Source organism: Notolepis coatsorum (assembly GCF_963971535.1).
Source record: "Notolepis coatsorum genome assembly, chromosome: 1".
Taxonomy (NCBI): Eukaryota; Metazoa; Chordata; class Actinopteri; order Aulopiformes; family Paralepididae; genus Notolepis; species Notolepis coatsorum.
In genome coordinates this window covers 193532302-193556187 of record NC_140165.1, presented here as the reverse complement: position 1 = coordinate 193556187, position 23886 = coordinate 193532302, and the positions used below count along the sequence as shown (strand labels likewise).

Genomic DNA, 23886 nt, shown 5'->3' with positions numbered 1-23886 from the left:
TTGTAAAATGTCTTTGTTTAAAAAAGGCTGTTTGTGTGTGACTTTTGCCATTGCGTGGGGGCGGAGTTTAATTTGCATGCGAATCAAGACTGTGACTGAGTGCTTCCATTGGCCACCGGTGTGTCCTCTGTGTTTCGAGCGACGCCAATAAATAACACACATGGCTCTGTTTATATTATTGTTGCGCTGCTCACCGCAGGTCTGAACAAACTTTCGGCGTCAGGAACAGCAATCAATGCATCGGATTTAATGAACTGTAATGAAGTACATATTGGACTTTGTTAATTGTGTCGATGACTGCCGTGGAGGGTTCCTCGCCGATGGAGAAGACTTGATTTTCGATCCGATAAACAGCTGTTTATCGTGGAATGTAAGATCAAAGCTATATATTTAGGGTATTGTATTATGAATGTTTAATATTGATTGGATTTAGATAAAGTCGTTGAACCGTCGTATTTGTCATAATAGAGCATTCTAGAACACATTCTAGAACATTTGTGGTCATAGCAGACATTCTAGAACATAGAACATTCTAGAACGTTTGTTGTGATGTCATAATAGACCATTCGAGAACATAGAACATTCTAGAACCTTGGTGAGTTCACGAATACTTGTATGGCAAAAATCGCATTTATTTAATTTTTTTTTAACTTTTTTTTATTTATTTCTTTTACCAGGAAGTCCCATTGAGATACAAGATCGGTTTGGGAGAGGGAGGTAAGGGGTTTTAGATTGTGTGTTGTGAAGTTTAGACTTCAGAGAGGGAGAGTAAAGTACAGAAAAAAAGGTACCGTTGGGTACCGGTATCGATTCCCAGGTAAACATTTTGTTCAGGCTCTGTGTCCCGAAAAGACCCACCGCGTAGGCCAGATGCAAGCCGCATTTTACAATATACCTCTGTGGGGCTGCTTATATATATTTTTTTATTATAATCGCAAATGTAATCGCAATATCTGTCTGAAAAATCGCAATTAGATTATTTCCCAAAATCGTGCAGCCCTAGTCTCTATATATATCCCACGATTCTCTCTGTGGCAGTGTGTAGCTTGAACCGGACTGAACGGATGGACTCAACAACCAAGACTGAAGCCTGCATTTCTCAACCAAGGTGCCAAGCCTTCCGGTTTGCTGTGGAAAGAGCCAGCAAGTGGATTTGCGGCTTTCCAGTGTGGAGGAATTTTCATGTGTCGAGTCGGCTGTGATTTTGGAGACTGGGAAAACAGTTTTCTTACCTTGTAGTAGTACTTGTAGTAGTGACGTGAATATTTAGGAACATAGATTTAGGACCACTTCTGTAAAGAAAGACTTCGCTGTGGAAGAGAAATAAATCATTTGGATATCTTTGCTTTACACTGGAGCGGCTGTGGACATTACTTTTCTTTATCAACGAATGTACTACTCACAAGTGAGTAATTTAACCAGTAGAGTGGATCGTCGGTTAATGTTCATTCATTTATTAATTTATGTATGCAAATTCAGGTGTACGAGAATGCGCTTTCAATTTAAGAATGAGTGACGTTCTTCATTCAGGGGAGCGCAGCTGAGGAACACCTTGGTTAATTACGAACACCTTTTCACACATTCAGGAATCTGGAGGACATCTTTTGTAAGTTTGTTCTTGATTTGATTTGAAATCTTTATTTCGAACATGTAAATAAATACAAACAATATGAAATCAAAACAAATCATTGATCTCAAGAAATTAAATGAAAATAAAATAAACAAAAGCAAAACATAACTCAATTTACATCATAGGTGTCAAACTCACGGCCCGCGGGCCAAATCCGGCCCGCCACGTCATTTGATGTGGCCCCCCAAGAGCTCAGGTAAAAAAAAAAAAAAAAAAAAAAAAAAGTTTTTTTTTTTTTACATTAATATTGGGTTAAAAAATACCAGTGTTAAAATAATTGTGGGTTAATGCGTTAATAAAGCTTTAACTTTGACAGCCTTAAGTTATTACACATTCTTACACATACATGTATGTTGAACATCTGAGGTAACAAAGGAAAAAAGCCAAAAGCACTTACTCCTCAGACATTCTTTGACAATTTTACAGCTCAAAATACAAAAAAGATCCAGGCGGAATAGGTAACAAAGGGTTGAAGAAATATTGTCTGAACTGTCAGATGCAAACTGGCTGTGTGACATAACCGAGCATCTCGCTCAATTGAATAAGAAGCTGTAGGGACGCAAACAAGTCCCACCCAAAACTTGACCAATATAGTTGTGAACTGAGACAACCCTTATTTTGTTATTTTTGAGTACAGTTACAGTTGTGTGTTCATGCAGACACATAATAGCAATTCCATTACGAATTAAAAATGGGGGACCCTGATGTAAACAAGTCGAAAGTCTTTCTCTGGTCTGCATCCCCTTAACAATTGTGTGTATTGAGCTGTACTGTACTGTACCCATTCTGCAATCTGTTAATTAAACTATCTTCCATTAGTTGGATGTATGGCCTCTGCAAGGTTGTGTGCAGCCATTTGTTTTTGTAACATCTGCTACATCTGTCCCACGTGTTCTTTGCAGCTCACAGTTGTTAGTTCTGCCCCTCTTGACTGTGACAAAAAGGTTTTGAACAAACTTAATGTCATAGCTTGTATTTGATGATATTCTTCTTTGTTATTTACTTGAATGGTTTGATCATTGATTGGTGGAGTAATATGGGGTTCTGATAAACTAAAATTATTTGTTAAAATAACATAAGCTAACATATATTTTTACATTTATGCAAATTAATATACAATATGTATAACTTGAATAAGTAATAAATACAGAAACACCATGTTTAACTATATGTAAATGTGTAGCTACATTTATTTTACATTACATTAACATTTATACGGTCTTTGGCCCTTTGAGGGCAACCATAATGCTGATGTGGCCCTCTGTGAAAATGAGTTTGACACCCCTGATTTACATGTTCGAAAAGGAGTAGGAAGAAGTATACACTTATTTAATCCTACCCCTTTTCCACTACTCAAATGAGTGTACTAATTTAAAACTTTACAAAACAAATATATATATATATGCAAAACAAAAAACTAAAACTATATATGTAAAACATGAAAGAAATTAAATAAAAGTGTAAACACCCGTGAATGTCAAATCCCTTCCTCATCCCTGTACCTCGTGAACATCATTTCCTTATAATTCAGTTTGTATTCTTACAAAGATATTTATGAAGATACTTACGAACATGTTCGAGCATGAGGTTCAATGTCTTGGCTTTCAGAATATTTAAATTTGATCATAAAATTCAGATGATAAATTAAACGTTGACGCTTGTAAAGGCATGATTCATATTCCTTTAGTTCAAGTTTCTTTATTAGTTGTCATAGTAAAATACAGAATACCTTTCCATGAAATGCTTTTTTTCTGTATGAGCTCCTGGGAGTGTGTTAGATAAAAATAGATAAAAAGTAGGGATGTCCGATATTATTGGCCGATATCAGCATTAAAATGTGATATCAGAAAATATTGGTATCGGTTTTCAATTATTTATTTTAATTAAATTTTTTTACATTTCTATAACCTTTATTTACCCAGGCAAGCAAGTAAGAACAAATTCTGATTTTATTTATTGTCAAAAGTATGCATAATGTTGTGTTAATTCCACAACAAGAGTATGTAATGTTAATTACCTGAAATTATCGGTTGATATCGGTTGATATCGGTATCGGAAATTAAGAGTTGGACAATATCGGTATCGGTAAAAAAAGCCAATATCGAGCATCCCTAATAAAAAGTATAAAATAGAAAGTCAAAAGTATGTAAACAAAAAGTGTTCAGTCAATATACATATATACAATATACAATACAGAGTAAAAAAAATAGTAACAGTGAGTTACAGTACAATACAGTATACAGTACAATGCAGAAATTGGATGAGGTACAACTTAGGGTAGGCAGGGTGCAATGAGGTATGAATTGTAGTGGAAATCTCTTTACCAATTAATATAAAGTGTGTTAAAGTGTCTAAAGCAGTGGTTCTCAACATGTTTACACCAAGTACCACCTGAGAACGTAGCTGGCTCTCCAAGTACCACCATATGACCAACGTTGAAATACAGTCTATTCAGCTATGCACAGTTCACGCAGGAGGCAAATTATTTCCTAATAACATTATTTAACTGTACAGTATTTCATCCAAACACACACACTCTCCTCTCTCACTCACTCACTCACTCACTCACTCACTCACTCACTCACTCACTCACTCACTCACTCACTCACTCACTCACTCACTCACTCACACACACACACACACACACACACACACACACACACACACACACACACACACACACTCTCACACACAGTAAGTGAGACACACACACACAGTAAGAACATTAATAATAGAATAATAATTAAAATAATAAAAAATAATTGCTAAACTGGCATATTTACAGTAAATGTTCCTTAACAATCAACCGAGTCTTAAACCTGCCCCACCAGGCGCTCGGATGTGAAAAAAGCGCCCCCTATCGTCTCCCAGATGGTAATGCACCCTTTTGGATTGGACTCAATGAAAATGGATGAGAAAAAAAACCTCCGGAATCCACATTTTACTTCTCAAGCATGTAACCAGAGCCGATGATTCATTGTAGACCCTCAGCACAGCGTGTAATATGTGTTTTACAGTATACGCGTTGGATCAATAAAAGGATCGATTTTTGGAATGGCGATCAGGAATTGGAATAATCCATTTGGATACCATCTGATCTCAGGTAAGGAATCTATTTTACCAGTCTTAGGATAATAAGACCTGTTTTCACGGAGATATAAGCTTTTCCCCTATATGTGATATGGCTGTTTGACTGTGCGATCGATCAGGAACTAAGATAATCGATTTTCAGCTCGCGGCACCAGCGTGCATACGTACACATATACTATCGATAATCTAGCGTTTATTTGAAAACGATTCATAAATAGGCCGAAAAAAAAGAAAACGTTCTAGAATATTACAGTACAGGGCGTTTATCACTGACTCTTTTTTTTCCCCTTGAAAACGAGGGCTTTTCAAAATGCTATAAAACGGAAATGAACCGATAAAAAAACAATCTGCTAAGACAATATTGACTGGAAATGAGTCATTGATAAGCGACGGGCAGATTAGACACAGCCATCATTTAAAACATAGATTAGGCGATATTAACGTTAACATTGAAGTGGATGGTGGGCATTCAAGCACTAAATGTGCGCCCCCTGCTGGGCACTGAAAGTGTTAATATGCATGGTCTCTGTATTTTAAACTAATAAATACAAAATAATTCTCACACAGCAAATGAGAACAACAAAATAACAACTGTACAGTATTTCATCCAAACACACACTCTCTCTCCTCTCTTTTTCTGCTCTCTCTTTCTCCTTTTCCTCTCCCCCTTTCTCCTCCTTTCCTCAGCTCATAACAGGTACAGGCTCAGCCCAGTCGTTCTCTTCCCTCTCTCTCACTCTCTCTCCTTCCCCCCTCTCTCTCCCTGACTCCCTCCCTCTCTCTATATCTCGCTCTCTCCCCCCTATGTCTCTCTCTCTATCTCTCTCTCTCTCTCTCTCTCTCTCTCTCTCTCTCTCTCTCTCTCTCTCTCTCTCTCTCTCTCTCTCACACACACACATACATCACACACACAGTAAGTGACACTCCCACTCCAAGACATTTACAACAAGCGTTGCATGGGTAAGGCTAAGAGAATAATCAAAGACTCCAGCCACCCAAACAACTGCCTCTTTGAACTGCTGCGGTCAGGCCAGCAATACCGGAGTCTCATGGCAAGCACAGAGAGACTCAGAAGGAGCTTCTATCCCCAGGCCATCAGGATGCTCAATGACAATAACACTATATAACAAACCATCAAATACACTCACAGCACACACATCCACACGCACACAATCACTTTAAATAAACAACTCACTGCAGCACCCACTTTACCCACTTTAGACACTTTTGCACTACAACTCGTACTTCATTACACCTTACCCTAAATTGTACATCATCCCATTTCTGCATTGTACTGTGTATTGTAACTCAGTTTCTTTTTCTACTCTGCATTGTATATTGTATTATGTATATTGAACACTTTTGTTTACGTATGTTTGACTTCTATTTTATACTTATTTTATACTATTTTTATCTAGCGCACTCTCAGGAGCAAAACAGAAAGAAGCATTTCATATAAAAGTATTCTGTATTTTTGTATGACAACTAATAAAGAAACTTGAACTTGACACACACACACACACACACACACACACACACACACACACACGTCACACACACACACACACACACACACACACACACACACACACACACACACACACACACACACACACAGTGTTAATAATAGAATAATAACCAATCAACCTTGAAGGATTAGCCAACCTGGCTAAACTGGCATACCGTAATTCCTCTAATAGTGACCCGGGCTTGTATTTGCTTAAACTGTAGCGGGTACCAGGCTTTTATTAGGAGGAGGCATGTATAAGAGAGAGGCCTATATTTCTATATGATATGATATGAATAAATCAACATTTTGTGTCAGTTTGAACCCAGTAAAATGTACTGGGTTCATTTATTGAAACAAAGTACTGTATGAAATAGTAAACGGTGCAATTACAGGCGGTCACTGGTCATTTCAACGTTTTCAAAGTGAAATCCAGTAACTTTACCTTAGCAGCTCAGTATGCAGCTCAGTATATTAGCAACCCGGCTTGTATTAGGAGGTCGGCTTATAATTGCTTAGCTCAAGAGCGCACCCGGCCATTAATAGAGACCCGGTTTGTAATTGAATACCGGTCACTATTAGAGGAATTACGGTATTTACAGTAAATGTTCTCTGTATTTTAAACCAATAAATACCAAAATCACTCACTCACTCACTCACTCACTCACTCACTCACTCACTCACTCACTCACTCACTCACTCACTCACTCACTCACACACAGAACAGAGTCTGGTTTTCATCTGAACTAGCAGCTTTATTCAGGAACATAACCTGGTTTTCATCTGAACTAGCAGCTTTATTCAAGGAAAGGAACAGAGCCTGGTTTTCATCTGAACTAGCAGCTTTATTCAGGAACATAACCTGGTTTTCACCTGAACTAGCAGCTTTGTTCAGGGAAAAAAACAGAGCCTGGTTTTCATCTGAACTAGCTGCTTTATTTGGAGAAAGGAACAGAGCCTGGACACCTGAACTAGCAGCTTTATTCAAGGAAAGGAACAGAGCCTGGTTTTCATCTGAACTAGCAGACAAATTAGGAATACATGTTTCCTATTCAAATTGTAGCATTTAGAGGGGGTTGGGAGGGGACATTATGGTGGGACCTATATTTGTAGTATGTTGCTACATCAAGGTTTGGGTTGATACGATTAGTTCCGTAACTTTAGTGCAGAGCTTCTCTCTAGTAATTTTCTGTTTATTTCTCTCTCTCTCTCTCACTCACTCACTCACTCACTCACTCACTCACTCACTCACTCACTCACTCACTCACTCACTCACTCACTCACTCACTCACTCACTCACTCACTCACTCACTCACTCACTCACTCACTCACTCACTCACTCACTCACTCACTCAGGCGTCTGGGGAGGATTGGGTTGAGGCCCCTGCTAAAGCCTGGAAGATTCCTGCTGAGACCCAGCCCAGCGAGAGCAGCCCCGGCCCAGCCCACAAAGGCCAGGTGAGCCCCCAAAGTCCAATACAGCACCATGAAATGTTGATGTGAAAATATCAATACCTTGTCTTATAGGGTCTGCTACCTTATAATTTCACTGGTGGCCATATTCAAATTAATTTACTCTCAGTCAAACTAAATGAATGTGTGAAAAACTGTTTGGAGCCTTTTTTATATTGCCAAATGCTATAATGTCCAATGCCAGAATAGTTAATGCCCAAACACCATAATCCTTCATACCTAAACACCATAATGCTTCATACCAAAACACCATAATGCGTGATACCTAAATACCATAATCCTTCATACCTATAAACACCATAATGCTTCATACCTAAACACCATAATGCTTCATACCAAAACACCATAATGCGTGATACCTAAACACCATAATCCTTCATACCTAAACACCATATTGCTTCATACCTAAAAACCATAATTCTTCATACCAAAATGGCTAAGCTTCAATGCCCCATTGTGTAACAGATGCCTCTAGCATGTTACATTAAATAATTATTTTTTTTAAGGTGAATTTCTAGTCGTTATGCCAATTCCCTTCCTGGTCATTGCGCGCATTGCCCCACTGTCGGCCTGGGCAGGGTGTAGAACTACCACATGCCTCCTCCGATACATGTGGAGTCGCCAGCCGCTTCTTTTGACCTGAGAGCGATGAGTTTCACTGGGAGAATGTAACACTATCTCCCCCAGATCCCCTCCCTGCTGAACAGGCGCCTGACAGACCAGTAGGAGTCGCAGTTTACAATGACCAGGACACATACCCCACCGGCTTCCCACTCGCTAACACTGCCAATTGTGTTAGTAGGGACGACTGACCAAGCCGGAGGTACCGCTGACAGCTGGATTAGATCCCAGAGTCTCTGCGGTGGTAGGCGAGTGCTTAATCCACTGCGCTACCCAGCCGCCCACATTCGATTAATTTGAACTTCAAATGGTTACTACGGTATGTCTAATAGCAATATCTCTTTCAGTAATTTTACTTTTTTTTTTTTATCCACTTTTTCTCCCATTTTCTCTATATTTTCTCCCATCCCAATTTCGTATCATCCAATTCAACCCTCCCCTGTCACGAACGCTGTTTCTTGCCTCCCACAAGCCGGCTGCAATGTGGACTAAGTCATACATAGCACAAGTCCCCTCCGGTACTTGAGGTAACAGCAGTCGCATCTTTTCACCTCCGTAGCTCGATCTCTCAGTGGCGAGGAGTAACGCGTGGGAGGCTCACGCTGCCCCCGACACTTCCTGATTCTACTGCGCAGGCGCACCAACCGACCTGTAGGAGTCGCTGTCCACCTATCAGTTTCCCACCCCCTAATACGGCCAATGTGTATTAGTATGAACGACCAGCTAAACTGAAAGCAATGTGGAGCGCTGGGCTCGAACAGGCAAGCCCAGCGTCTCCGTCATTCGTGGCGAGCGCCTTGCCCACTACGCCACGTAGCCGCCCAGTAATTTTACCTTTTTATTAATAGTTGTAAGGTGTGTTTTTTAATAATTGTGTTATTTTCATATTTTTATGCTGTTATTTTATATTTCATATTTAATCAAATCAAATCACATTTATTTGTATAGCCCGAAATCACATGGAATTTCGCCCATGGGCTTTACAAGTCAAGAAGAAACATCACAATAGATCCTGAACAAAAAACACCATAAAATCCACATATGCAACACCCCCAGACTTTCCCCAATGAAGATGAGGAACAACTCACTAAAACCTAGCAATAGGAAGAAAGAAATGGCGTGGAGGAGAGAAACCTCAGATGGGCAGTTCAAAGGGGATACCCCAACAGGATGTCGGTGATAATATAGTGTTACTATGGATGATGAATTGGATGGAGAATGGAACAAGCAAATAATTGGTATGTATATATGTAATGAAACACATACATTATTTTACTCTGTCGATTCTATTTTATTGCACTGCAGTTTGCATAATTTTACTTTACTTTTTATTGCACTGCTGCATAATTTTACTATCTACTATATTCTACAATTTTATTGCACTGTACTATTTTATTCTGTCTATTACAGGTTCAAAACTGTCGGGTATTAAACTGTGTGGGTATCAAACAAGAAAGACTGTCAGGCTTTAAAACTGCGTAGGACCCAGGCCTAGAACTGCACCCTGAGAGAGGGAACTGCACCCTGAGAGGGAGGTTTGCCCTGAGTGGGAGGTTCGAAGGGTCAAAGTGGACATAAAACAAGAGGGAAGACTGTCAAGTTTTAAACTGTGGATACCAAACAGAGAATTGGTAAAGACAACTTTGAAACTGTTAAACAGTAATCCAGAACTATTTTATTGCACTGTAAAAAAAAATGGGATTTTATATGTCTGCACTTTATGTGCACTATTTTACTCTGTCTATTCTATCTTACTCTTTTTATCATTGTCTATTTAAAACCGAATCAAACCATAAACAAGGTGGCCTGTTGGGATGTTAGATCCTAATGTGAAAAACTGTCATTTTATGTCTGCACTTCATGTGCTCATTTTATGTATTTTTTCTGTTGTGAAACACTTTCTGTATGAAAGGTGCTATACAAATAAAGTGTATTATTATTATTATTATTATTATTATTACATACATACATACATACATACATACATACATACATACATACATACATACATACATACATACATACATACATACATACATACATACATACATACATACATACATACATACATACATACATACATGGTAGCAATAGTATCTAAAGTACATATGAACATTTTAAAGTTTAGTTTGTTTAGTCTTGTTAATCTGAAGAATTCAAACGGCAAGGAAAGTGTCATTTTCCCTCCTTCTATCCCTCCCTCCTTCTCAGAGAGATGAATGGATGACCTTTGACTTCTTGGCGATGAGCACGACCTCCACAACTGAGAAGAGAGCAGAGAAAGAACGACAGAAAGAGGAGGAGAAAGCCAAGGCAGAGGCCATCCAACAGGTGTGTGTGTGTGTGCACTAGGGCTGACCTTCGATATTTTTTTTTGGAATTCGAAGCTTCTGGGCCGAGATTCGATTTTAATTCGAAGCTTCGAAAATATTTTTTTATTTTTATTATTTAAAAAAAATAAAAATTATGTTGTGGGACTTGTACAGCACTTTGTTCAACTTTGTCAGTGCTGTAAAGTTTAAACCTTTTAAAATCTTAGACAAACTAAACACTTTGCTTCCATGAAATATTGTAAGCCGTCATTTGAGGCTTTATAAAAGCAGCACAATGAACACAAATCTGTCAGTGCCGAGTCCAACCTCATCTTAAATAACAAACAGCATTGCTTGTTGTAATTAACAAAGAGAGGCAGAGTTGATTTAGCAAAAATATATATATTCATATTATTATTATTATTATTTTTTTTACATAATCGAATTATATTTTCATATTCGAAGCCCATGCCCATCGAACGAAGCTTCGAAGCTTTGAAGTATTTAAGACAGCCCTAGTGTGCACAGTGGACTATGGAAGGTTGTGATTGGAGTATAAATATCTTGGCTTCTGGCTCAATGAGAAATTTACATTCAATTATTGTTGTTACAACCCCCTTTTTTTTATCCACTTTTTCTCCCATTTTCTATATTTTCTCCCATCCCAATTTCGTATCATCCAATTCAACCCTCCCCTGTCACGAACGCTGTTTCTTGCCTCCCACAAGCCGGCTGCAATGTGGACTAAGTCATACATAGCACAAGTCCCCTCCGGTACTTGAGGTAACAGCAGTCGCATCTTTTCACCTGCGCAGCTCGATCTCTCAGTGGCGAGGAGTAACGCGTGGGAGGCTCACGCTGCCCCCGACACTTCCTGATTCTACTGCGCAGGCGCACCAACCGACCTGTAGGAGTCGCTGTCCACAACGCCCGATCCCCACCCATCAGTTTCCCACCCCCTAATACGGCCAATGTGTATTAGTATGAACGACCAGCTAAACTGAAAGCAATGTGGAGTGCTGGGCTCGAACAGGCAAGCCCAGCGTCTCCGTCATTCGTGGCGAGCGCCTTGCCCACTACGCCACGTAGCCGCCCTTGTTGTTACAACCCCTAAGGTCTAAGGATAAAAGGGCTGTAACATATTGGTTGACCGAAAGGATGACCAGGTTTGTAAACAAAAAGGAAGCACACGTAACTCAAGGGTGAGCCAAGGCCAAAACAACAAACAAACACCACTATTCTCTTTTTTGATCTACTTTTTCTCCCCATTTTTTCTATTTTTCTCCCATCCCAATTTCGTATTATCCAATTCTACCCTCCCCTGTCTCGAACGTTGTTAGACCAGTATATTTTTACTGCATTTATTTATTGTATATTTTATTCCATTTGTATTCTACTTTACTCTACTCTTATCCTAGGCAACTTGATTTGATTTGTTTTATTATTCTAATTCGTGACCTGTTCTGTCTAAATGTTTAAATGTTGAGCGATTTGCAGTGTCAAATTTCCCACGGGATAATAAAAGTATTTCTATTCTTCTATTCTATTCTATCTATTCATGCCTCCCACTGGTCGGCTGCAATGTGGACCAAGCCTTGCATCACGTGTCCCCTCCGGTACACGAGGAGGCAGCTGTCGCATCTTTTCACCTGTACAGCGCGATCTCTCAGCGGTGAGGAGTAACGCGTGGGAGGCTCACGCTGCCCCCATTGCTTCCTGATTCTGCTGTATAGGCGCACCAACTGACCTGTAGGAGTCGCTGTCCACAACGTCCGATCCCCACCCACCAGCTTTCCCACCCCCTAATACTGCCAATTGTATTAGCCAAGCCGGAAGCAACGCCGAAAAGCTAGGCTCGAACCCAGCATATCCTGCGTTAGTGGCGAGCGCCTTGCCTACTGCGCCACTTAGCCGCCCAAACACCACTATTCTCAAAACAAACCAACCTAACCTATGGTCAAAATAAATTACATTCAATAACCTAAACCATTAACGAACAAAAACAGGAGAAAACAATACCCAAATGAAATGGCGGCTCACCTCATCAGTGCTTCCTGAAAATGAGAAACAAAACACACATTAGTAATAATATATATATATATATATATATATATATAAGGCAGAACAGAAAACAACTGCCAACTAAAAGTATAGTAAAACAAAGTAAGATACATTAGATGATACAAGCTCTATGGCCACTATAACAGGTATACAAACATTTGAACAATGACCAGAGCACATTGTTAGATTCTTCTGTTATCAGCCAATCTCATCTCATCTCCTTCGTGACTCTCTCTGTTCTGCGTTGTGTTTGTATCAACCCCTGTTAGTACATCCGTTAGTCATAAAAAACGACACTGCAACGTGATCTCTTTCCTCAGATCCTCATGTTTATTTTCATCGTAATCAGATGTAACCCATTCTGTAATGTCCTTGGAAAGTCTTTGAAGAAACTAAATTCATTATTCTAATGATCTCTCCTGTTACCCCGCTCTGGTCGTGGCGGCCTAGCTGTTATCCAAAAGCCTTCCCCGATGTCGTGGCACTTTATTCCTCGTTTCAAAGTCTCTGATCAACGCTTCTTCTCGTCTGTGGGTCGTATCTCGGTCTAACCTTACCCGGAAGAAACTCTTCTCCCTAGCAACGACAGGCCCGCCCCCTCTTCTCGTTACTATGTGACACGCTGTCTTTGACCCAAATCACTATAGCAACGGCGATGTCAAACTCTCCCCATAACTCTCTCTGACCAAAACCCTGCCTGCTCTCGGTGCTTATCTCGATTGTTTTTGTTACAAGCTGCCGAACGACCTCGGAGCACTGGGCTATCTATTAGTCTGCTGCAACACACTCTCTGACTGCCAGCTACTTTTAAGATCTATAGATCCGTCTGACTAGATGCTGTCACCCACCGATATATATACATTATATACACATCGAAAAACATAGACATCCTTCAACATGGTAACTAAACAAAAGGCCCAAACCACAACATAGGCCTAATCACATGACCAGAGAGAGAGAGAGTGAGTGAAATGATCAGCCAGGGTTTATGCAGGGTGTGGTGATCCAGGATTGGGTGGTGGTGATGATCCAGGATTGGGTGCAGGGATCCTGAAACCCATCGACCAATCGTGAGGTTTTGAAAAGTAGTCCACCAATGGTGGAAAGAAATGCCAGCTGCCTTCCTCAGAGATCCCATTATACCATTCTGAACAATGTTTTTGTGCTTAGTTTTTCTATAGGGGTCGCGAGCAGCCGCGCGCGGGGGGGGGGGGGGGGGGGGGGGGGGGGTCGCGAGATGATTTCCAGAATGTATTGATTTCATAGAATGTGTGAAATAGGCCTATAATTAAAAACAATTAAAATACATTAAACTCGTAAAATAAATGCTTTTGAAATGTAAAATAATAGACCTAAAATGCTGATAATAAATCATATTCAGCCTATGGATTTCCCACATACTGCACGTCCGAACTACGGCGCGTGCAACACCTGTTTGAGCTGCGGGATGAGGCACGCTTGTTTCTGTCGGAGAATGAGTCCCAGCTCGCTGCCCACCTCCGATGCCGACTGGATAACAAGGCTAGCATATTTGTCTTGCATATTTGCTCAAAATGAATGGACTTAATCTGTCACTACAAGGTGAAAACACAACCATCCTGTCATTCAATGATAAAATACAAGCATTCACGAGGAAACTCGAGCGCTGGAGTAGAAATGGGCCGGATTTATAATGTTTCCAGAGCTTGATGAATTTATGGAGGAAAATGAACACAGTGAAGATGTCTATAACTCACCTCCAAGCCCTTCTTTAACGGTTTAAAAAGTATTTCCCAGAGGAAATCAAGCGGCGAACCTTAAAAACAGTGTTTCAGTCCAAGCCGCAGGCTGAGTTCTGGATATCAATTGAGGGGGAATACGCACATCTATCCGTAATTTGGATCTACCTACCTATGCGAAAAAACATTCTCTGCACTGACTTATATAAAAAAATAAGTACAGATCACGTCTGAATGTGGAGGATGGGGCTCCAAAATTAAACCCAGACTGGACTTGTTGTGCCCATCCATCTCATTAGGTGAGTTGAACATTAGCCTTCTAAATGAAACACGCTATATGTATTCATTTTATGGTTGTTTGATTATTGTGTTATTTTGTGTAGTTATTGTGTGTGTTAAAAGCTTCCAATGCTTATTAGTGTGTGTGCGTGTGAACGTTTGCATGTTTCAACCACCTCCTATAATAGTGGGGGTCGCGGCTCTCTGACACCATCATTTCGGGGGTTGCGGCCTGAAAACTTTGGGAACCATGTATTTATATAGTACATGATACCAAAGCGCATACAGTACATATATCCTCATAAGTATCTATTAATTCGTATCAATTAGATACTCTTTGGTCTTGTTTTTATCTACTTATTCTGTAAGAGTTGAAATAATTATTTTCGCTAGCAAGATCTCAATCGATGATTCATTCCATTAAGCCTACTGCCAGCAGGCACATTTAAAGAAATATAATCTGATTGATTGGGGTAATGAGGCACTTATAATTAGCCTACCGTAATTCCTCTAATAGTGACCGGTATTCAATTACAAACCGGGTCTCTATTAATGGCCGGGTGCGCTCTTGAGCTAAGCAATTATAAGCCGACCTCCTAATACAAGCCGGGTTGCTAATATACTGAGCTGCATACTGAGCTGCTAAGGTAAAGTTACTGGATTTCACTTTGAAAACGTTGAAATGACCAGTGACCGCCTGTAATTGCACCGTTTACTATTTCATACAGTACTTTGTTTCAATAAATGAACCCAGTACATTTTACTGGGTTCAAACTGACACAAAATGTTGATTTATTCATATCATATCATATAGAAATATAGGCCTCTCTCTTATACATGCCTCCTCCTAATAAAAGCCTGGTACCCGCTACAGTTTAAGCAAATACAAGCCTGGGTCACTATTAGAGGAATTACGGTATACATTTTCCCAACAGTTGCGCATTTAACTTGCCAGCGATATTTTCCCGTTAGAAAATCATGGTTTCTGCGATCGACGCCTCCCCCTTTTGAACTAGGACGAGCACGCGCAATTATCCTGATTACTGAAGTCTGGTTCGAATGAACAAGATTGCTTGAGTGCGAATCAGCCTTTGAGAAACCGAGATAGCCTGACATCAATCATCGGGTTAATTTAAGCTGGCTAATAGGACATTTGATCGGTTTAGTTGAACCAGGTACGAGGAATGGGGCCCTGGTCTTGACTGGAGGGAGGAAACAAGATGGAGACGAAACAAACACTGGGGAAGCAACGACATTGGGATGTAACAATTGTATAGACAACCTTGCCAGCAAGCTGTGACAAAAAATTGGCTTTTTATTAGAGGTGGGCATAGATTAATTATTTTAATCTAGATTAATCTATCTGCAATCCTGGATTTAATCTAGATTAAAATGGCTCAAAAAATTATAATAATCTGCCGAAGGCATTCAAAATATGTGTTTTCTACCCAAATAATGACCAGTAAGTCCTTACTTTTACTTTCCTCCTTATGTTTCTCAGGCCAGGTGGCCCATTACACCATGAGCCCATCTCCCGTTTCCAAAATGCATTACAGACTGTTTGAAAAAGCTGTTTTGCTATGATAATTGGTAATGAAATATCAAAATAATGTTCAATAAGATGTACTTGTGTTTAATAAGTTGTTTTATTCAGAAGTTAACACAAATAAATAATATTACCAGTACAGTACAGCATCTAGCACATTCTCAGGAGCAAAACAGAAAGAAGCATTTCAAACTTGAACTATGTGACATGGCTTGACTCAATCAGTCCAATCTCTATTTCTCCTTCTTCCACCAGTAACTCAGGCAGACCAGCTTGTTTTATGTAGCGGTGTCTACTTATAGTGCCTATAATATTTTTCCCGTTGGGTGCCAGACAGGGCCAAACCCTGCCAATGCAAATCAACTGCTCCAGTGGAGTTGCTCAGTGGCCAATGGTGTCAACTGTGGTTGTACTGGGCAGCTCCCAGGTGTGAATGGAACTGTGAATGTGAAGCAGAGCGTTCCTGAAAAAGAGCATCTGTGCTCAGCGAACCTACCCTGGGTAAATAAAGGTAAACAAAAAAAAATGTAAAAAAAAAAAGAAAAAAATGATTATTATTTTTTTAGATTAACTGCGTCAATTATATTATCGCGCGATACTAGTATCGCGTTAACGCAGCACGTTAACGCCGTTAACGGCCCAGCGCTACTTTTTATACAGAATCATACAGAACTGCTTTGATGAGTAGGAAGAGGATTGTTGAATTCAAATTCAGATTACTTTATTCACCATATTGTATATACAAATGGAACGTGATTCGACATTACAGTGCATGATTTCTTTCACAAATAGGAATAAACATAATAATAAATAAATAAATAAATAAGTTCAAAACAGGACAGAACAGTGAGACAACAATAAGACAGTAAAGTGCAGTGGTAGGGGACATGGATACAGTGCAGCACAGTTCAAGTCCAGAGGTCCAGCCCTAGCAGCTCGCTTTGGGGGGGGGGGGGGGGGGGGGAGCAGGGGGACACCTGACTCGTTTACCAGGCGAGCTGCTGAGGGGAAGAAACTGCGTCTATGGCGGGACTTTAATGTCTTGGGCAGCCGTAGCCGCCTACCGTGGGGGAGCATGATGAAGAGGCCGTGACCCGGGTGGGCAGGGTCTGCCATGATCTTCCTCACCCTCCTCAAGGCCCTGGTGGAATGTAGGGACTCGAGGGAGGGAAGCAGTTTTCTTATCAGTTTTGGACTATGGTGATGTCATTTATAGACATGCTGCTGCTTCCACTCTTAAACCACTTGACTTGTTCTATCACTCTGCCCCCAGATTCATTACTGGTGACATTACTCACCGAGGGAAAGGGTATGATATTTAAAACAAGCTGTTCTTTGGTCACAATTGGGGGAACAATCCGATGAACATTTTTACTTAAATTAAAAAATACTTATTATTTGGAATCAAGTCAAGTGTTCCATTATTGATCCCCAGTTGGTGAAATTTTATTTGAAATGACTGGGAAGACTGTTCACCTCTCCCAGCCCTGTATTCTTATTTAGCCGTAGAGACAAATTATGACAACCACTTTGGGAACCACTGCAATAGACAATAGTGTCATCATCCACATAAAGATGAACTTGACATCCACTCAAAGATAGGGCTGGGCGATATGGCCTAAATATGATATCACGATATTTTCTGACCTTTCGGCGATACACGATACACATCACGATGTTTTTGTTTTTTACCCCAAACAATTCATTATGAGGCTTACCAAGACAGTATTTGAGTTTGCAAGCTAACATTAAAGACAAAATAAAATACCCATGCATTTAGCATTTTTATATTATATATTAGATTTAGATTATTAGATTATATATTGCATATATTTAGCAATGAGATATTATATGATTTAGATATGAAATATGATGAATTGAAAATGGGGGACCCTGATGTAAACAAGACTAAAGTCTTTCTCTGGTCTGCATCCCCTTAACAATTGTATGTATTGAGCTGTACTGTACCCATTCTGCAATATGTTAATAAAGTTTTAAATCAATCAATCAATCAATCAATAGCATTTTAGCATTTTTATGAAACTACTGTATATATGTATGTCTCTAAATGTTTTGATGAATTGAAAATGGAGGACCCTTATGTAAAAAAGCCGAAAGTCTTTTTCTGGTCTTCATCCTCCTGTACTGTATTGTACCCATTCTGCAACCTTTTAATAAAGTTTTCATTCATTCATTCTGACGGAAACATAATAATTTTGATTGACAGTCGAGTCTGCCAATTACGTCACAGCGCTTGCACCCGCCCTGCTGTTCTTAGCACCAATCGGCAAGCGCTATATTAGTTTTTGACTTCCTGAATGTCCTGTGTGCTGAACAACAACAAAGCTACTAACGTTAGCTCCCCGCGGCCGTCGAGTAGGAGACCAGTGCTCCACAGGATGACTAAATGAGGCATAATGATTTTACTACAACGAATGTTATAATAAAAGCCTTTCCATCTGTCTAATTGAAAACTTTATTAACAGACCGCGGAATGGGCATATCTCAGCACGGGCTGAGATATGAACGAGTAACGTGTGGACAGATTGACGCGACACAATCCTCTTGGGCAAAACATCACGATATCCACGATACGTTGAAAAAGTGTATCGTTAATGAACTGTACCCGATATTTATATAATATCGTCATATTGCCCAGCCCTACTCAAAGATGACATAATATAATTAATATACAGTCAGGTGACTCAGGGCCATACATATTTGGACTAGGGCTGCAAAGTTTGACCATGACATTTTGCCTATTTGCATATTCATGACCGACATCGTATTGTTACTTATGTGCCGTCTTTGCAGGGGAAATGGCAGACGTTCAAAGTCATAACATGCACAACATGTCATCTAACAAGTGCACAATGAATGTATGTATCACGTTCAAAATATAAATAACTTATCTTAAACCACTGTTTGTGATTCTGTCTAAAGCCAGGACAGAATCCAATGTGTTTCACTTGCATTGGACTTAAGTTTAGTTTTTGATGTCCACTCCAGCTGCAACCAGCTCTCACTAAACAACCGTGCCGCATAGTTGATGATAATAAATATTTCACTTCATTAGCAGAAATATTCTAAAATCATTAAGTCTGCTATAAGCTATTCTACCTCTCTCATGTGTGTGTGTGTTTCTGTACATTTACTATGACATAAATACCCTTAAATGAAAAATGAAAATCTGCACTTAAATCCATTGTGGTAGTGTACACTGTACAGAGCCAAAATTATGACAATTGTGTTGATGTCCAAATATTTATGGACTGTAAATAGTAAATAAGACAGGACCCAGAATTGATCCCTACGAGACACCTTTTGTAATTTCACACACTGAAGTCCCTCAGACAAATATCTCTGAAACCAACTGCAAGCATTTAACAACGATACGATATTTGCCGATATCTTCGGCACAAGTCTGCCACGATATGATACGATTCGATTCAGGTGCCTGCGATCAATATGAGATGATATCATATGCCCATTTAACACAACCAGTAACATTTAGATCACCTCAAAAAAGGCAACGAAAATATCATTTGACATTTTTATTTTTGAGCTTTTCCAGACATTTAAAGGATAACGCCAACATTTTGGGAAATTAGCTTATTTAACATCTTCCCTGGAGTTAGACAAGAAGATACATACCTTTTTTGTCTCTGTGCGTGCATTTAGCTTTGGGAACAGACGCTCCGTTAGCATAGCTTAGCTTCATCACTGGAAGTGAGGCGCGCCCGGAGCCCGACGTTCCCTTACTGTGTATAGTTTGATTGATTGATTGAAAAGTTTATTAACAGATTGCAGAATACACTCCAAATACAACTCCAAAACGTTCATGTAAACATGTTGTGACCTGTGTATTCACCACGTGGAGAAATAAAAAATTATTGAATTAGACAATTACGTTTTATAAGCAAATATACTTGCCCAACCACTACTGTATGAGCGCAGCCAGTGATTTCAACGTGACGGCGTGTTTGTTTACATTCTCATTCATTCAAAAGATCCGAACCGATTGAAGTTTATAGATACCATGACTTGAAATCCTCTTACCTTGACGATTAAAAGCCTCCCCAATTTAGAAAACAGTAATCCAATGGCTGGTATTGATAATATACTACTAACGCTCGGAGCTAACCAGCAACCGGACACTCAAGCAGATAACGAGAGCAATGACTTCCTTTCTGGGGGGTTTCAAAATAAAAGAGCGACGTCTATAGCAGCGGAAAACGTTTATTTTGTACATTATCTAACGTTAACACGAACCTAAACTAACGTTACAACTAACCTAAAGTTAGTTTAGGTTCGTGTTAACGTTAGATAATGTACAAAATAAACGTTTTCCGCTGCTATAGACGTCGCTCTTTTATTTTGAAACCCCCCAGAAAGGAAGTCATTGCTCTCGTTATCTGCTTGAGTGTCCGGTTGCTGGTTAGCTCTGAGCGTTAGTAATATATTATCAATACCAGCCATTGGATTACTGTTTTCTAAATTGGGGAGGCTTTTAATCGTCAAGGTAAGAGGATTTCAAGTCATGGTATCTATAAACTTCAATCGGTTCGGATCTTTTGAATGAATGAGAATGTAAACAAACACGCCGTCACGTTGAAATCACTGGCTGCGCTCATACAGTAGTGGTTGGGCAAGTATATTTGCTTATAAAACGTAATTGTCTAATTCAAATATTTTTTATTTCTCCACGTGGTGAATACACAGGTCACAACATGTTTACATGAACGTTTTGGAGTTGTATTTGGAGTGTATTCTGCAATCTGTTAATAAACTTTTCAATCAATCAATCAAACTATACACAGTAAGGGAACGTCGGGCTCCGGCCCCGCCTCACTTCCAGTGATTAAGCTAAGCTATGCTAACGGAGCGTCTGTTCCCAAAGCTAAATGCACGCACAGAGACAAAAAAGGTATGTATCTTCTTGTCTAACTCCAGGGAAGATGTTAAATAAGCTAATTTCCCAAAATGTTGGCGTTATCCTTTAAATGAAAAACAATATTGTTTTGAATACAAACAGACCTCCTGTTCACTGTAAAGTGCCATGTTTTGAGATATTGAGCTTTAAGTAAAACATTTTGTAACACACAACCTAAAACACCTCCCTACCTCCCTCTCCCAAACCATTCCTACAACAATTTTGTTATGTTGCATGATCATACATACATTTATTATGTATTATATTTTTAAAGTTTAAATATCAATATTATTTGTCCATCCTGTTAGATTCCGATCAATCAGCCAGTATCACCTCTTCATCTGTTTGGCTTATGTTATCACATCTCCATCCGCTGACTCTGTGTTGTGTTTATTTCTTTGACGTCTTCTCATAGTGGCTGTACAATCTTTGTCATTCCCCTTTAATGCAACTACGTAACCATAAGTATTCGACACTGGACAGCGTAGTACCTTTCTTGGAAAACGTTGTTTATTACATAAACAAAAGCCTCATAATCAGATGGAAACCAATTCTGTATTGTCCTTGAGAAAGTCTTTGTAAGAAAACTAACTAATGATCTTTTCTGCTGTTCAGTCCAATGGTAGCTAAGGCCTTGTCGTTAGCCAGAACCCTTCTCCCGTTAGCCGAAGCTAATGATGATGTGTCATCTCCCCTCCCCCACCCCTGGCCAGGGTGAGAGGGATGAGTCTCTGATGGTTCTCTCCTGTGGGATTTGTTTCTTAGTCTAACTCATACGCGGAAGAACACTCAGTTATATGATCTTCGTCATAGCAACGGCGGGCCCGCCCCCTTTCCTCGTTACTATGTGACACGGCCATCTTTGACCACAGCTATTTGACCCAGATCACTATAGCAACGGCAAAGTTGATATTATTCCCCCTCTGTGGTTACACTGCTCTGTGTCGCCAGCGCTGCTGTAGACACTGACCTTGATGCTGTGGCTATCAGCTGTTGATGTTAAACAGCACAGCCTCCTCTGCAACACACTCTCTGACTGCCAGCTACTTTTGAGATCTATAGGCTCATCTCAGTAGACGCTGTCACCCACCGATATATATATATATATACATTATATGCATATAGAAAAACATAGACATCCTTAATCAACCTTCAGGATCAACAAACTACTTGGTTTTTCAATTAATTAGGCTGTTGTTTGGACGCTTACCATTTCACCTCTCTGCTCTGTTTCACCCAGCTCAAAATTATGATAATGGTATTATCCTCTTAAAGCTCATCTCTATATATCGGTTATAAACCAAATGAAAATCATCGTTTTCCTTCAATCCTCAGTAAATACTATCAAAGTCATCTGACATCATCTGGTCTTTCCAAAGACCAGAGATGGGACACAAACGTGCACACACACAGAAAGGGAGAATGGCTTATAGCAGACTTGATGATTTTAGAATATTTCAGCTAATGAAGTTAAATGTTTATTATCATCAACTATCTAGTCAGTTTTTATAGTGTAACGTGTTTCTACTTAAAGTCATTGAACGTAGAGAGAGAGGGAGACAGGCTCAGCCTCCCCCTTTCCTCACTAATCATCACCTTAGTTTAGGTTTTTAACGTGGGCATAAAGGAATGGCGAGGATGCAAAGCATATTAGATGCATTTGACCTGAAATAAGCAGGGACTTATTTCGGGTCGCAAAATGCGACCAAATAGGCGCACTCTGCCAGGGCCGCCTCAGGGGGTGTGCGAGCAGTGCGGTCGCACAGGGCCTCGCGGGAAGGGGGGCCTCGCAAAAAAAAAAAAAAAAAATCTTTTTCTTTTATTTATTATTATTATTATTATTATTATAATTTTTTTTTGCGAGGCCCCCCTTCCCGCAAGGCCCTTTTTCATCACAGACCTAAAATCTAGTTTTGCTTATATGCTTATATATTTCACATTAGACACGTTTGTAGAATGTTCCTGGCTCTGCAGCAGACATACTCACTATTGGAGCTCTGGGGCTCTGCAGCAGACATACTATTGGTTTCAACGAAGGGAGGGGTTACATCATGTGTACGCCGGCGTGCGTCAGCTGCGTTTGACTATTTCGCGCATGCAGCTTTGGAGGTTATGCTTAGTTATGCCAGCCAAAACGAAGAGGACGGTCATTCGGCAGATGGACTGAAGATGAAAGTTGTTGCATGTTAGACAGTTCAGTCAGGCTTAGCTGAAGGCAGGGACAGCTATTTAGCTTTAGCTACGTTATAATATCGAGTGCTAACGTGTGGTTCAGTCGGGATAGCCATGATGATGTCGGCTAGTAGCTAGCTTAGCTAAAGGCTAACCAGCGTTAGCTAACCTAGAGCGAGTGCGTGCAGCATTGTTATGCCAAGATGAAGAGGACGGTCATTCGGCAGATGAACTTCGTCAACTCCACGCGGTTGTCTCCATCCTCTTGGACGTTTGGTGAGTTTTTAATGCACTCTATTCTATTCCCGCCATGGATATATCTCTCTCTCTCTCTCGGGAGCCAAACGGGCCAGCTAGCTGTTGTAGTAGCTAACGGTGTGTGGCCTGGTGTCAGTACCTGGCTACTCTATTTGCAGTTAGCCTATTTAGCTGATGTCGGCCATTGGCTCCTTGCTACTTTGTTTTCTCTGGTATAGACCCTCTTCTCTTTGGATTTAAGTGTTGATCTTTGTCCTTTTGGATCTATGTATAATATTCATGTTGC

The 23886-nt window shown here is 40.0% G+C and overlaps 1 protein-coding gene across 1 annotated transcript in view; it reads left to right on the top strand.

Annotated features, from left to right (window-relative positions):
- Positions 1-23886, top strand: part of cwf19l2 (CWF19 like cell cycle control factor 2) — a gene marked incomplete at its 5' end in the record, with an annotated part of 149647 nt that overhangs the window by 38936 nt on the left and 86825 nt on the right. The window contains 2 exons of the mRNA XM_084308552.1: positions 7584-7685; positions 10533-10652. Coding sequence (XP_084164678.1) covers positions 7584-7685; positions 10533-10652 — 222 coding nt within the window. The remainder of the gene's footprint in view (positions 1-7583; positions 7686-10532; positions 10653-23886) is intronic.